The 17,096-nt window shown below is 40.5% G+C and overlaps 1 protein-coding gene across 1 annotated transcript in view; it reads right to left on the bottom strand.

The window, feature by feature from the left end:
• Positions 1-16,869, bottom strand: part of gstcd (glutathione S-transferase, C-terminal domain containing) — a 38,011-nt gene extending 21,142 nt beyond the window's left edge. Inside the window, exons 1-6 of the mRNA XM_062533261.1 lie at positions 16,078-16,869; positions 15,431-15,874; positions 14,439-14,696; positions 8,814-8,907; positions 7,319-7,434; positions 4,007-4,051 (exon numbers count right to left, since the gene is read on the bottom strand). Coding sequence (XP_062389245.1) covers positions 4,007-4,051; positions 7,319-7,434; positions 8,814-8,907; positions 14,439-14,696; positions 15,431-15,874; positions 16,078-16,491 — 1,371 coding nt within the window. The 5' untranslated portion in view covers positions 16,492-16,869. The remainder of the gene's footprint in view (positions 1-4,006; positions 4,052-7,318; positions 7,435-8,813; positions 8,908-14,438; positions 14,697-15,430; positions 15,875-16,077) is intronic.
• Positions 16,870-17,096: the final 227 nt, after the last annotated feature.

Here is a 17,096-nt window from a genome sequence, read left to right as displayed (position 1 = left end):
CTTCAGCAACCTCTGGTGACACCCCTAGCATTCTTCTGTAGACTCGCCACTGGCTTGCAAGAATGCCAAATGAACATTCGACCATTCTTCTGGCACTAGAGAGGCGATAGTTGTAGCTGCGCCTCTCTCCTGTAAGCTGTTTCACAGGGAATGGTCTCATCAGATGTTTCTGAAGAGGGAAGGCTTCATCCCCGATGAAGACAAATGGCATTGCCCCAAGTTCTTCTGCACCAGGAAGAGGTGCATCTTCGGGGAGTGGTAAGGTGCCCTGACGCAGTGCCCTTCCAAACACAGATGCTGATAGGATCCCAGAATCGCTGCTCTTTCCATAAGCACCAACATCAATCATGCGGAAACGATAGTGGGCATCCACAACAGCCAACAATACAATGGAAAATGTTCCCTTGTAATTGTAGTATAAGGAGCCACTGTTAGCAGGGGCCTGGATTACAACATGCTTTCCATCAATTGCACCAAGACAATTAGGAAAGTCACAGAGCCTCCCATAATCCTCAGCGATGGCTTTCCACTCTTCCTTCCCTGGTGGTGGCATATAGTCCTGCACCAAACAGGTCCAGATGGCCTCACAGACCTCCCTCACAATTCCCACCACAGTGGAAAACCCTACCCTGTAGCTGAAGGCAAGTGACCTGAAGGAGTTCCCTGTGGCCAGAAATCTGTGAGGGGAAATTAATTCAATTTAATAACATAATTTAATTGAACACCATGTAGCCTAAATTGTATTCACAGCCTACATTATTCAAACTTTTTATGGCTAGGTTACTGATGCTTTTCTTAAGGAATGATGAACATGTTATGCATTGAAACATGATTTTATTTTGTGTTACACATGTTTAAAGACTTACCTTAGACAAATGCAAAGACGTTCAGCTGGGCTGATGGCTTCTCTAAATGTGGTGTCTGCTTTTTGAATCTTAGGTGCAATCATTTGCAACAAAGTATCAAATTGCTGCGTGTTCAGTCGAAGATACATGCGGAAACGGTCGTCTGATAGGCGGAGCTGCGGCACTAGTTGATGGTATTCCCCTAATGACTTTCGTGGCAGCAGTGTGTCATGAACCCAAACTGAACGCTTCTTTCTCCTTTTCTCACTTTTTTTACTTTCCTCTCCTTCCATTTCTAAAGCAATCAAGAGCAAATTTCTACGGGTAGAATCCATTTTTAGGTAGCCAACGTAACGTAACCGTCAACCGCTAATGTAACTTAGAAACGAGATAGAACGTTGTTGCTATTATTATGGTCTGAGCGTTGCGTTACGCTTGCCGCTGCCGCTTGCCGCTGGCTAATGTGATCCCCACCTAAACTAAATTAGCCTACGTAAGCTAGCAGGCTAACGATATAAAATTGTTTCACTGGCAGCTAATATATCAGACCAGGCGTTATTAGTGGGTACAACAATGGTATAACCAGGTAGTAAATCGTTTATTTTCAGCAGTCATTTACCGATATCGGCAGCCATGTTTGTTTTGTTTTCACAGAGATTCAGACGTGGCCGCAAAGGATTATGGGTAGAAGGCAGCTTGAAGTGTACATCGATGCTGCCTTCAAAATTGACCGTTATTCAGGAATTCTAAGATATCTTAGAAGGCAGTAGGGCTGTCAAAATTGCTCAAAAATGACGTTCGAATATTCACTCTAAAAAAACAGATTGATTCGATTATATTCGAATATCTGGTTGCGCATTTTGTCCATGACGCGCATTATGTCAATAACAGGACAAATTAATAAATTAATACAAAGAGACATAACTACTTGTAAAAGGTAGTTCATTTAAGTATAAATATATTTGACAACGTAGGCTATTGCCTGCTCAAAAACAAGTAAATCAAAGGTCAACACCGCAGACCTCACTCTCGCTTGCTCTCTCGCACTCACACACACACTTTCTCTCTCTCTCCCTCACCCTCGCGTTTGTTGCGCACCTAGCTCTCTGCGCACAACGGAAAATTAACAACAACAAACAAATGTTAAGTGCTGATAAAGATTTGTGTAGCCTACAAGCAATTTAAGATCGTGACTCTTGTCCCAAATAGGCTATAGCAGGCTTCATTCAATGATTTAAACAAATATTATTAAATTAGGCTAATTGAAGTTTTACAGTGGGCTATCCCGACTTCAGTTTCATGTGATGTTACTGTACATCGCGTCGTTAATCAGCTCCTCAGCTTTCAATCCCAAAAGTTGTTGTTTCGATTCTAGGCTATTGGTGACTGTTACACAGGGAGGGATACGGTAGACTACATTGCTTGACAGAACTCCCTGAAGCCTGCCCCATCCACGACACTGATCGGTCTCCTTACAAATGAACGAAATTAATTTCTGCGTGATGGCCTGCTGAAATGGACGCTTAAGAGCGCGGCATTGCACGCCAAAAGCATGAAATGTGTCAAATAACACGGCAGATGACTTAAGAAACCGGCGTGTCATTCTACGCCTTTTGGTGAGGCCAGGCTGCCCCTTCTCTTGTTGCAGACAGAGCTTGTGGCGGCGGGCGTGCAAAATAAGTGTCAATAGCCTACGTGGCTGTTTAGCTGTTACTAAACAGCCAACTTTTTCTTTGAAGTTGAAAGGTGTTGTGTGGATTCTACGTTGCTCGTTTTGAACCGAAATGAAAATGCAAAGCAACAGGATTACAACAAACTTCTAGCCTATCTATGCTTGCCTGATCTGAATGCACCTTTTCTCGGTCGGAATAGGCTCACTTTTGGCCAAACAATCATTTGCTCGATTAGCAAGGTTTTGAAGCTGGATTTTTTTTGGATAGGACTACACACAATTATGTATGCTTTTTAAACGTAGACGTAAACGTATCACGTAGGTTACAACTACCAATTGAAATTAAAGTAACTTACATCGATTCCCCTCTCAAAGAACCACACGCACTTCAAACAATCATGCGTTTCACAGGCAGGCTAAACCGAGCGCGTAATGTAGGCGCTCCGTTCGCTAAAATAGTTTAGAATACTGGTCTAGCCTATTTTGTTTTCACACGTTCGCGTTGCTATCATATCTGATGTAGCCAGTTACACTGATCATAGAGGAAGGTGGTTGATGTTGCCTCCCTGTCAGTCTCACGTGCGTGCATTGTATTGCAGTGTATTGCAGTGTATTGCCACATACTGTATCAGACCTATGTAAGCTCTCGCGGGCCATATGAAATGATGTGGCGGGCCGCATTTGGGGGGTTAAAATCACGTTCTCTGCTGCGGTCGAGTTGGGCTCTGCACCTTCTGCCGTCTTCCAATGAAGTCAACTTTCAATAATGACTGTGCTCATGCGGCTCCTGTCACCTGTCCCTGATCCTTCAGGCAGCGCATGAGCGCATTCACTCACAAAGCAGACAGCGGCGCCTCTGCTACTGCGGGTGTGTTTTTACACATTCGAATATGCATTTTCATAATCGAATGTCTGATTTTTAAAAATATTCGAATATAACTTCGAATTTAGAATATTCGTTGACAGCCCTAGAAGGCAGCGAAAATCGTTTTTTCGGTTTCGAACGGCCTTCGCTGCCTTGCTCTCTAGTTAGATATCTTAGAAGGCAGCAGTTTTTCCCGATTCGAACGGAGCTTAATCTCCATTTCAAGAAAACAAACAGGGATTTTGCTGAAAACTAGTCACTGTTTGGCTTGGGATTTCTCAGGAATAGAGTCATAAACGTCGTAAAAATAAACGGTTTGTGCCCACTGAGAGCTTAAAGTCTCCCCTTTCAAACAAGCCATCATATGTGTTCATAGCTATAACATAGAATACACGGTGGCTCTACAAAAACCGTTGACAATGACCTAGATTGCTGGCAAAGCAATCAAAAGCTTCCAAAAACAGCACGGCATTCAAAGTGTTAACTGTAACCAGATTATCTAAACCAAAGACATGGTCTAAAAAGGGACTGAGCAACAACATAGCCATAGCAAGAGACATTTCAATAAAGTGGTATATTTACAAGTTCACATAATCGACTAAAAAATAAAAGTTATGGTCAAACCTGACACTGAGGTAACATGTACGCCAGCACAATCCCAACATGACCCTGGAAAAAAAGCATAGAACTGTAGCAAAATAGTAGCAAACACTAAGATAGACAGTTTTCAAACAATTTATGAAGGATGTATTTACAAATGCACAAAATTCCATAGCAAACAGCAATCAAAATCTAGGTTGACATTCTCAGAAAATCTACAATTTCTCGTAAAGCAGAGGTTAGAAATACAATATACAGTACCCTCCAGAATTATTGGCACCCTTGGTAAAAGTTGACTAAAAATAGGTATAAAAATAATCTTTAGGTGATTTATTGTACTCCCACAATGAAAACAATGTGGAAAAATATGCCCTGCAAGGCAAGCAAATTTATTCTGAGAAAAAGGAAAATCTCATAAAGAAATAAATATTTTTAACAAAAACAGCTTGCTCACAATTATTGGCACCCCTGAAACATATTACGTACAACATTTAACAGGAGCATTTTCCTATGTAAATGCAACGTTTTAAAGTAAATCAGAGTGTCTGTGAACTTTCAGAAGTAGTTCATGACGTTCTTTTTCACTATGGTATGAAAATGAAGTCACTCAGAGGCTAAATCCTCTAGTCATTTTTCAACATTGGAGAGACAAGAGAATACACTAAATTGAAATAAAAAGAAATTGTGTTGACATTTGTAAGTAAGAGAATGTCTATGGAAACTAGGTATTTTGTTGAAAATGCCTATATTTCCAGTTAAAATGATGAATAAAAGGTTCTAATCATCTGGAAATGTGGCAAACATGCTTGGACAAAGACCCATGGCTATTTTGCTCCCACGCACAGTATGGAGGATGGTATGATAGGCAAAAAAATCCATAAGAACCACTGTTGAGAGTTACAGACAAAGCTATCATCTTGGGGTCACCAAGTCCCCCCCAAAAATCTTCAAAAGTGACCTCACTGCTAATAGATTATTTATACAGCATGTCAGGTTAAAGCCAGTAGAGTCATTTAATGAACAATGTAAATGGCAGGAGTTACTGAATGGTACCATGACATGTCTGGGAGTGTGGTCTATTGTCAGATGAAAATAAAATTATGCTCTTTTGCTAAAAACACTTAAGGTGTCTTTGGCATACATAAAAGAATGACTGTACTAAAAATAACCCCATGCCTAATCAGAATTATGGTGGAGGGGCTGTGCTATTGTGGGGCTGTTTTAATTCCCAAAGGCCTTGGGAACCTAATTAAGGTGCATGGCATCATGAACACCAAGAAAAACCTGAACATTTTCAAAGGAAATCAAACAATCTCTGCCAAGGCCCTAAAAGTTGGTCTTGATTGGATCATTCATCAGGTCAATGAACCAAAACAAATGCACAGATCAAAACAAATATGGTTTACTGAACACAAAATCAAGCTTCAGACATTGCCACAGCAGTCCGCTGATCTAAACTCCATAGAAAAACAGTGGGATGAGTCAACGAGAAGAATGCACAAGTGTGGACCTAGCAATCTGGACGATCTGGGGAGGTTTTGTAAAGATGAATGGTCTTAAACCCCTTACTTTGTATTCTTAATCTTTATGGGGTGTCAGAGAAGAATATTACATGCTGTTTTATTGACAAAGGGAGGTTTAAGAAGGTATTACAAGTAGGGGTGCCAATAATTGTGAGTGACGTGTTTTTATTAAAAACATTTATTTCTTTATGAGATTTTCCTTTTTCTCAGAATAAATTTGCTTCCTTTGCAGGGTGTATTTTTCCTCATTGTTTTCATTGTGGGAGTACAATAAATCACCTAAAGATTATTTTTTAGACCTATTTTTAGTCAACTTTTACCAAGGGTGCCAATAATTCTGGAGGGTACTGTAGTTATGGTTATGTTTGGTTGGCAGAGGCTTTTTAATCTAAAAAGACTAACAATATAAAGTAACAATGCACATTCCAATAACACTAAAATTAACACCTAGCAAGAATAATGGCACAATGGTGCAGATCCAGTAAGTGTCCTGCAAACCAGAGTGAGGGATTTGAATTTAATTCTACTGTAGATGGTACTAGAGGTCAACGAAGAGTAAGCAGTAGAGGCCTAATGTCTGCAACAGTCAAGCAGGTGCCTATAATCAGCAGCACCTGTTTATATTTTAATTGTGCTCAAAGTGCTCCACAGTGAAAACATAGAGCTGCTTTTATCCATTATGCACTGAAGCTATGGAACTCCATACATCAAACAGGCAAATTCTGTAAAAATCCTTTAACCCTATGTACAGTTAAGGCTAAGGCTGTTTTAAGGGCATTTTCACTACCTTTAGTTAGAAGCATTTATCCTGGTCATTGTAAGTGCCATTCACACATGCTACATATTCTCTTTGTTTTTTCCCCCCAGCAGTCTAGACTACCCAGATCTGCCACAATATCATGTATTAATACTTGCATTGATTTGATAATCAATAATAAAAATACAAAAAGCATACTATAAAAAGTCTTACATTTTGATGTGTATCTCACCACAGCAAGCTGACAGCTCAGCTTACCTGCACCACGTTTTATTTTGTCTCACCATACTTGGTCGTGTGACTACTCGTGTAACTGTATTTTAATAGGGAAAACATGGAGGTGTTTGGTTGCTTCTAACTTAATCTCTGTTTTGATCCTAATGAATGAACTGGGCTAGCTAAGTGCTATCAAAGTAGTGCCGCGCACCAGAGCCAGTGAGTGCACGCATTGAAACGTGAGAGGTATGTATGAACTCCTCTTAGTTAATGGAATAACATAGCAAACGTAGCTTTATCAGCGCTATGGCTAACCCAATTGTTGTTTACAGTGTATTGTTGAGACTGCTTAGAGCATGGTCTTGTATTCAGAGTGTAAGCGTATCATCTACTATATTTATTAAGTACTTCCTTTGAAGATGTGATGGATGAAGCTTTTTAAAGTAAGAAGTCAATGTATGCAAAACTGGTAGTTGAAGGGAACCTAGTGGGCAAGCACAAGACCAGTAGAGATAGGTGGTAGGAGTTTTGTAGCGGTCAGACACCACACTTTTGCTGGATTTTGGTTTTCAAAGATTATCACTGAAAGGAGATGTAAAATAACTATCTGAAGCGACTGAGAACCTGTGGCTCATTCAATGGGTTGCTCCTTCCACTCCATGTATTGACATTTAGTACCTCCAGGCTCCAGGAACAGAACTAAACCCTAAAAATTCTTGTGTTCTAATGATTTCATTAGAATATTCTTCTTCCTGTTTACAGTTTTGAAATTACATTCACAATTAATTTCCACTTTCTAACTTCCAACCACAGAACATTAAAACATGACAACAGTCTTACCCCACCACTACAGAAGTCCACCACAATGTTTCCAGGGTGTGCCAGTTCAGTTACCATGGCAACAAGGTTGTTCAGCTGCTGGCATTTCCGTATAGCACGAGTCTCTGACATTTGTCCTAAAAAGGCATGTGTTAAATATGCAATACGTACATATTAGACGCTCAAATGTTCTTTTCTCACCTCATGTAAGGAATTCTGAGAAATATTCACCTCCTCAGTAACTTTTAATCTATAGTCTCATTTCACCTCCACAATAAAATGAACACAATAATCACAATAAACATATCTTTGTGTAAAACCATCATTTTCCCCAAGGACTGAAACCCTAAGAATTTCCTATTTTCAAAAGTATCCTTTTCATAGCAATTATGTTGTGAAATGACAATTTGGCTTTGTACGTTTTCGGTCATTCTTCATAACAAATGTGCAAATAATACCATAGCGGAGATACGAGAAAGGACCAGTGAACAGCTTTTGAGGACCTACCGTTATACCGTTATTACAGTTACCATTACCTATACCTACCTATGAAAACATGAATGTAAGTATGATGTGCAAGGAGACTGAATCAGCAGTTCAGCAGGGACATAAATGTTTGCCCTTTTATTTGATCACTAGTCCTGAGTGCTTTTAATACTGTAATTCCCAAATGTAGAACACATAAATAAATCGCATGGTCCTGGTTTCATGCAAATGAAAAATAAATTGGGCACCCTTCACCTGGATGCAGTGCATGTGGGTTTGTTTACAATGCCCCCAGCCCCCTCCTCCCTCTCCTGGGACTAACCCCCCCCCCCCCCCCCCCCCCGTCTTTTGTTGTGTTATGTCTTATATGTCACTATGCCTGCACAGAGAAATTGCCCCTCGGGGATAAATAAAGTTTTTTGAATTGAATTGAATTGAATGCCTCTGCACTCATTTGATAGACCTAACCAATCAGAGCAACAAAATAGCTTATAATAACTTATCTTCTGGAAAGTTATTGCGATGTGCATGCTCAGGTGACGTGATAGACAATGCACTGTTGCTCATCTGTCCATCATCCTATAAAGCCCACCCTGAACAATATTGGTCCAAACAGCTCTGGTTCGATCATAGTTGCGCCACAACGTAGCAATGCCTGACTGAACTTCCCGACCTCAAATGTTGTGGGCAGGGCTAAGTTCGGCTGACATCCAGGCAAGTGTTTTCAAGCTATTTTAAGGTAAATTTGTTTACAGAGTGCTCTGTAAAAAGCTTCAAGATTAAACATGATTCACTTTCCTGCTTTTTATTTCAATGTCATGAGAACCTGTATTGCATAATGGTTGAGTTCAGCTGCATAAACACCCTAAATGTACATATCAAATGACTTTTCATGATGCTTTATGTAGGAACTAAATTTAAGTGTTACTGACACTTCCATACTCCCTTCTAGGGACTTTATTCTGATCGGTTAAGGTGAGGTTCTGCCTATGATGAATATTATCTATATTGCAAGTTCTGGGTAATTCACCTGTTGTGGGGTTGACAGAGGCAGGGAGATCTTCCCAAGGTAGAGTCCAGGTTGGGCAGGGATGAGGAGAGAATACTGCTTCAATGCCACTTTCCTATCATAACAAACACACGCACGCACGCACGCATACACACACACGCGCACACACACACACACACACAGAGAGAGAGTCAGCACTTAATTGTCCACAGTTTTTGCCTCCCCATTTGGAATTACATTTCAATCAATATCCAGCCATTTTAGCTGAGTATGTTTGGATGTTTACATTTATAACATACAAAGTTTTCATTAGTGTTTCAGAAATTTCAGTATATTATATGATACCAAAGATTAGAGCTTGAAAGATGTTTCCTAGTCATTGATTAACTTTCTTAGTCTTTGACAAAAAATCGGGTAGTTAAGCAACTTTTTGGGGACACACGGGATAAAAGCGCAAAGCATTACTTTGTATTCAGCATCAAATTAGTGGACGTGTTTGACTTCTTCCAGCGTGCAGATCTTGCGGAACATGATGCATGTTTGTATTGTAAGATTCAGCCAGATATGGGCAGTGCTGGGCAGAATGCACCCACTGATTTGGTGCTACCAGATCAAAGTAAGGCAATGTGCTGCCTTCAGTAACAGACCTTCTTATAATGTTACAATACTTCGATTTATCTGTAGGGATCCTTTCAACATTGCCTTGTCAGCGGTTTGAAAATAGTGATCTATTCTAATGCGTCTCCATTCCCGCTACTACAAACTACAGTATAAGCCATTTTGGTGCTAATGCAAACAACTGCAAGCTCAAAACTCCTTCGATTAGGATAATTTTGCTCCCAAACAAAAGTTTTAACTTGTTATCATCCATAAATAGAATAGGCTGTGAGTACACTGAACCATTGCTTTGACAAATCATTATTTTTTATTTGTGAAATTTTAAAAATTATCTAGCAAGACATTTTATAGTAATAATATTAAATAAAGCCGCAAGCGGCGATGGCGGGCCCAAGCACCTCCGGTGCGGACCCGTGACATATCGGAATCTAACAAAGCAACACCTACTTGTTGGTGGGAATGTGCATGAGCAACACACATGCTCACCAAATTTGGTTAATTTTCATCAATGTATGTGTCAACGGTGTCACGATATCAACATTTCACAATACGATTATCATGTCAAAAAATATCACAATAACGATATTATCACGACATCTATAGTAAAAAAAAAAAAAAAAAAAGATAAAAAGATGTCAATGCATTGGAGGCTTTATGAGAGTGGGTGGGACAGGTCAGTGGGGGGTCTGGGGGCTCTCCCCCAAACAGAAAATGATGAGCTAGACACAATTTTCTGGTATATTTTAACAGGTTGTTAGACTTTTAACAAAGTGAAGCTTTTGATTCAATGAGTAGGTACAACCAGGACGATTGAAACACGGGACAAATGAAACATTCCCGTTTTCTCCAAGTGCAAGGACGATAGACAGACATCATTTGGACAAAACATAGAGCATGAACATTTTGAAATTCTGGCTGCTAAACATACTATTTGAAAGAACGAGCTACCAGTTCCTACTAGAGCAGGGACATCCCTCTCCATCTTCGAAAACTCCTGAAGACCCTTGTCACGACCCTGTCATTGTCAGACCTGCACCCTGCCCATTCTTCTATTATTCTTCTGTTTGTGTCATTGTTCCAGCAGGGGGCGGTAGACGTGCCAGCGCACACAGGTGTGAGAGATTTGGGCCTGATGTGGGCCAGTGGATAAAATGGCCACTTCCCATGATGCGGGCGGACTCCCTCTCCTCTCGACCGTCGTTCTATTATGTTATAGTTTGAGTCTGTTGATACATTGTACTTATAATACCCCTAGACACTTATGCACTACATTTTACTTTTTATAGCTTCATCATACTGACTTTCTATTATTACTTAATAAATATCATTTATTGTTACTTTTGCGTGGAACTCCCTTTTATGTTGCCCATGCTTGAGCCAGCGTGTGTGACACCCTGCTTTGCAGAGAATACAACTAGCCTTCTAATTCTAACACTAGGCTTATCACCTGACTAGAACTGATGTTTTAAAGTGTCAAAATTGTTCACAAGAAGTTTGTGAAAACTATGCACATGCACATATGCACATGTCCTATGCACATCAGAGGCCTGCTTTACTATAAGATATAATTTTAATAGTTCATTGCCTTTGCATGGTTGCATGAGAGATACTTCTGAAAACAACAGCAACTATATGGGTGCTGTTGTTTTGGGATGTTTCTCTCATGCAAGCATCATACTCTGGTAGGCAAATGGAGAACAAATTGATATGGTTTATAATGAAATTTCATTTGAATGCCTGAATGTAAGGATTCAGGAAACACAATACCAACTTTTGTCTATAGTAAACGGCCATGCAGATAGGCGTAAATCTGGAGATCTTTAGATGAAAGACTAGCTACAATCTTCTGACCATGTTATACGATATTCAAATTTGACTAAGCAATACTCAATGCTAAATAATGTATTGTAGGCCTACAGTCACTGCTCTGTTTTTATGGAAGTTGCGAGAATCCACGTTGTTCTATTAAATGTTGTTAAATAATTAAATAGCCTTCCAAACAGGTTGAAGCGGAGCTTTGCCACCAACGTTACATTATCGTGTAGTTTCAGTTTCTGTCACGCAAACGCACGTACGCATGCATTCAATGAACGCCACCACTTAATTATAGCCTATGTCTGTTTAATCACATCGAATTAGCCAGGATTTCCTCCTGAGTGCAGAAACGTTTGCTTTCTTTTTCTGTCGGTCGGCGGTTGTTTGATCAATTGCGCAGCAAATTATCAGGTGACGCACCGGTCCTAATTTCACTCCATGTCTCGCGGACCAGCAGTCTCCACCTTGCGCGGCCCATAGTTTGAGAAACGCTGCACTAATGTGCATGATCATCTGATAAGCTGATCATCACCCAGTTACAATTGACACTATTTTGGCTGGGGGAAAAAAGTTGATCGATATCGCTATAAGTTAACAGCTGTATACTGGAGCGAGCAGGAAAAAATGTCAACAAACAGCGACCACAGTTGCGTGTTAGACTTTTTGGAGAGAGAGAGAGAGAAACAACAAGCACGAAAAGCCTATTTATGTAAAAACGATTGTGTCATACGATAATATCGTTTATACAATATTTATATGATATTCATATTTTCAAATTTTATCATCGCGGTTATCATAATACCGGTAAATCGCGACACCCTAGTGTCAACCACAACAGGTAACACACTAGGTGGCGCTATAGAGTCCCTAAGCCACACCCTCGGCCAGAGCTCTGTCTCTGAATAGCTAGAACAAAACACATGCCCACCAAATTTGGTTCATTTTCGTGAATGTACGTGTCAACCACAACAGACAATGCGCTAAATGGCGTTATAGAGTCCTTAAGCCACACCCTCGGCCAGAGCTCTGTCTTTGACTAGCGGCAGCAATAACACAAGCCCACCAAATTTAGTTAATTTTCTTGAATGTTTGTGTCAGCCACAACAGACAATGTGCTAGGTGGCGCTATAGAGTCCTTAAGCCACACCCTAGGCCAGAGCTCTGTCTCTGACTAGCAAAAGCAATAACACACGAGCCCAACAAATTTGGTTAATTTTCGTGAATGTTTGTGTCAACCACAACAGACAATGCGCTAGGTGGCGCTATAGAGTCCTTCGCCATTTCAATATACTTCAAAAATTCAAAAATTCCTCTCGAGCAACCCCTCAAGATCATTTTGGTGCTTATATGACATGATTTCGATAAACCGTCTAGGAGAAGTGTTTCAAAATACGTGATGTGCAAAAATCAAAATCATAATCATAACTCAAATTCTTCTAAGATTCACTATATAGTTTAAATGTAAAACTTGTTCAGATTCATACAACACACATGTCCACCAAATTTGGTTCATTTCCGTGAATGCATGTGTCAACCACAACAGACAACGCGCTAGGTGGCGCTATAGAGTCCCTGAGCCACACCCTAGGCCAGAGGTCTGTCTCTCAGTAGAGTTATCAATTCTACAGGTAGCGCCAAATTTCAAGAGTTTTAGAGCATGCCAAGTTGGTGAAAAAGGGCACAACATTTCCAGTATGAGGATTCACTATTATAATAATAATAATAATCTGAGCAAAAACAATAGGGCCTTGCACCTACAGTGCAGCCACTTCAGTGGCCGCACCTCGGTGCTCGGGCCCTAATAATTTGGACAAAAGCTTCTGCTAAGCACCACCACCATAAGCATAACCATAACCATAAGCATAATTAAAAATGTCTCAATTTGCATACATTTCCTAAATAGAAATCTGAATATCGGGTGAAATTAGTATTTCCTTTTGTTAACATATTTTGTATTAGCTAGGGCTTTTTTTCCATCAAAAAATATTAGGGATGCACCAATAAATTGGCCAACATCAGTATCAGCCTATATCAGCCTTGTTGACTGATATAGGCAAACGTGACATGACATTTACCAATGACAGTGGTTGTTTATCTGTAATGTTGCATCAATACTTATTCTGCAAGTAAATGTTATGCTATGAAGTCCTGGAATACTTTAGATATTTTTTTATATGATTTTTAAATGCATATTTGTGTTTATACTAGGTTATAATTAACAACAAAAACTAAGTTATTAGAAAATATCAGTATCAGCAATTGGTTACCGGTTATTGATTATTGGTTAAGATGGAACAAATCAGAACTGAAGATAGCGTTATGGGGCTTTTGGAACCGTTTACAGCCAATCTTTTGGTCAGTAGTCAATGAATTAATTGATTACACCTTCCAGCATCAGAAGTACATCCCACCCTCCTGCGATTCAGCCATTCAGCACAGGTTTTTTTGGAACTTTTGATCGTGGCGGCAACATCAAAGAGTGTCGCAACTCTCTCTTTCTATGGCTCTGCATAGAGCTTAGGAGCTGAGAGCTGGAAAATCAAGCGATCCAATCACAGCGTGTATAAAGTCGGTGGGCGGGCTTAACATAATGGTGACTGACATGCGACCAGAAGTTGCGACGGTAAAGCATCCTGCTATTTGAAAACAAGAAGATAATTTGTTTAGCGTTATCCTATTGCGTGGAGAGGGAAGGTTACGCAGCCTGCTACTTGAAAACAAGAAGATGATTCGTTTAGCATTATCCTATTGCGGAGATGGAATTTGAAAGACAACTGTTTATCCCACCCCTCCAATTGAGCCCTTACTACGGTGAGTTCCCAGACCCTACATCTTTATGTGGGTCTGGCTCGTCAGGCTAGGCCGTTTCACTTCCACCTAGAGTCTGTGAGCGGAAAAACATCCTGATCCTTGCAACTTTGGGTCAGCGGGCTGGTTCACTGACAAACAAAAGTCTCGCAGCCTCACGATCATGCTCATGAAAAGGCAGATTGACTGATTGAGGAATGTTGTAAAATAAACATGCTAAAGCTGTAGGGAAAGCTCTGCAGGGAAACCTGCAAGCATAACATGGTGAAACAGCAAATAAATCACCAAACCTGCATAGTTTCTCTTTGAGGTTTTCTGATGAGGTTTGTGATGAACTTTAGGGAATCATACACTATAGTAAATGCAGAGGGAGGGGGAAAAGAGGAGTGAGAGGTGATTGAATACTTTAAGTTTAGTGAGCGTGGGTCTGGGTCCTCCAACAAAGGGCAACTTCTCTGGCTGGGTGCCCTCCAGTTCCAGTTCACTGAGAGTTGAAATCTCTGGTGAGAGCATACTAGACTCAGGTGGCTGTGGTATAAACAAAGTCATTCCACAATTCTCTGCAGCTTTGCGAACCCCAGGGATGTCCTGAACGCGACAGTACCAGAGCAAGAGGAGGGGGAGATGAGAGAGAGCATGAGGAGCATGCTTCTGGAGAGAACTCTGTGGAGAGAGGGGGAGTTTAGGTACTAGTGATTAGTTTCTTATGTCTCAGCCCCATTACCAATTTCATACCAGTATTCAATCAGGGTTCAACACAAGTTGATTCCAGCTTCTTAAATGTGAACACTTTCTTGCTTTCTTTTCTGTGACAATAACCTAAATATCTTCGGGGTGTGGACAAAACAAGCCATCTACTAAGGCTTAAAAAGATAAGAAAAAGATTTCATAAAAAGATAAAAAGATAAAGATAAAAAGATTTCATACACCAAAACACTTATTGCATAATTAAAACCATAATCAACAGATAAATCTACAATGTAAATAATTATCAATCGCCACGCTAAATTACAACTCGTTATATTAATGCAATTGAATTAACAGTCCAAGTTACAAACATTATAAAGCCTTAATAAAACAGAATTGAACATCAGTATTTCCACGAAAAAGGAGGCCTACAACCTAAACCAACAATTATAGCATTATGAAAAGACTGCCCGAGTACCTTATCAAGGCTTGACAAAAAGAACTATTTAGGGGTTGTTGAATGGCAACAGAAAACATAATTTGGATCTCATCTCAGGTGTGTGCAATGGGATTGCCTGTTTTTAAGACAGGATGGGACTTTGAGTCATCCAATCACAGATGTGCCCCATTCATGTTTGGTTTGTCTCTTCCTACAATGTCTTAGGTAAAACAAAATAATTCAAACATCAATCAGTACAAAATGCTCTTACCAAGTATTGATGGATGCAGGGGAGCAGGACAATATCTGTGAGAGTGAAGTAGAGTCCCTCTGCAAAATGACGTTCTAGCTTTGGAAGATGTGCTGTTTTCACTCTTCTAATATCAGGGGGTCTCTTGGTGGCCTCATCAGGATCATCCATGGTGAGTCTGGCCAAAGCAGCACTGAGTTCAACTCCATGAGCTGGCTCACAGTGTTTTAAGGTGGCATTGACGCCATCTTCCTGTAAAGTGGAGTCATTGGAACTGCTTGCCTGTTGCTGTAGCTTCTGTCGCCGCAGCTTGTCATCATTGTGGACTTTGACAGGCTCCCCCAGTCGCTTCTCAAAGAGCAACACAGCAGGAGGAATACGGAGGGCCTCCTCTGTAGGGTTGCACAGATGCTCCTCCACTGCTGAGGGAATGTCAATCTCACATAGTCGTGTCCACTTGCTCACCTAGCAGCACACATATTTAAGTCTATAATCATACTTCACCATACAATCTGACAGGCTGACAGAGGGAAAAAAACAAAATGTTCATCTATTCTTACAGGGTGAAAGTCACACACGCAGAGTAATTTAGAATTTGGAATAGACGCAACACACGCAAGACATGGCATGGAGAGATAAAGAAGGAATTGTAAAGGTTGACTCCTCACCTCTGCACAGGCTTTCAGACAAGTATTCTTAAACCCCAGCAAAGAAGTCACATTCAGGCAACCAGGCCTCTCTTTACTTGTGCACTGTATAACATGTCTCAACACCACTGCCAACCCTGCTCTGCAAAACATCCCATCGGCTTCCACCACTGCTGGCAACCTACAAGTTCCAACTAGACCTGGTGGTTCTGGCAGCTGTACCTTTGCTGCAAGGGTTGAGGGCAAGTCACCTAGCCAAGTCCACTGATCACCCGATTTTGCAGAAAGAAGAATCACACGGAAGGATGTGTTCTCACAGTAGGAAAGAAGAAATAAAGTGATGGAGGAGTGTAGAGGTAAAGCATATTGTTTGTTTTTGGTAGCCAATTCTACATAGAGACTGCCAGGCTCCTGTCTACTCTCTGAATGATCCATTACAACTATAAATATAAAATAACTTCAGGATAGTCTGCGGTTTGCGTTTTAAACGTTTGAAAAGGAAAAGGTTATCGGTCAAATTTTACATGACAGACAATCTGGCTCTTTATTGTGAGAGAACTAAGCTTGATAATGTCTGCCCACAGAATTCCTCTCAGGATAGCCAGAAAATAAAAGTTAGGCAATGTAGCATATTACCGAATAACAAAGCGCTGACTAATGAGCGTTTTGATCACATAATCGCCAGGCCCAAGCCAAAGTTTATAACAATGGCTAACTAATTATCGGTATTCTAAACAGGTGTAGTCTGTCGCTCGTTACTGTTTACTATGTTTCGACGGCATGCTAGCCACACGACGTACTGTAGGAACTACATCAACCACGTGCGACGACGACGAAACCCTGAGACAAATTCATGGTCGTCAAAATAAAAGTAGCCTTCTCGGCGATTTTCGCATAGACTGTTGTCTTCCTACGAGCATGGTGTCTTAAAACCTGACAACATTTTGAGGGGTATCTTTTGTTTAATTTCTAATTAATGATGACAGTGGCCAGATTAGATAATCATGATTGGTATTCAGTATGATTTTACAGCACTTTTT

Source organism: Sardina pilchardus, chromosome 3, assembly GCF_963854185.1.
Source record: "Sardina pilchardus chromosome 3, fSarPil1.1, whole genome shotgun sequence".
In the NCBI taxonomy this organism is placed as follows: Eukaryota; Metazoa; Chordata; class Actinopteri; order Clupeiformes; family Clupeidae; genus Sardina; species Sardina pilchardus.
The sequence above is the reverse complement of the archived record's forward strand: the minus strand, read 5'-3'. Positions and strand labels throughout refer to the sequence as shown.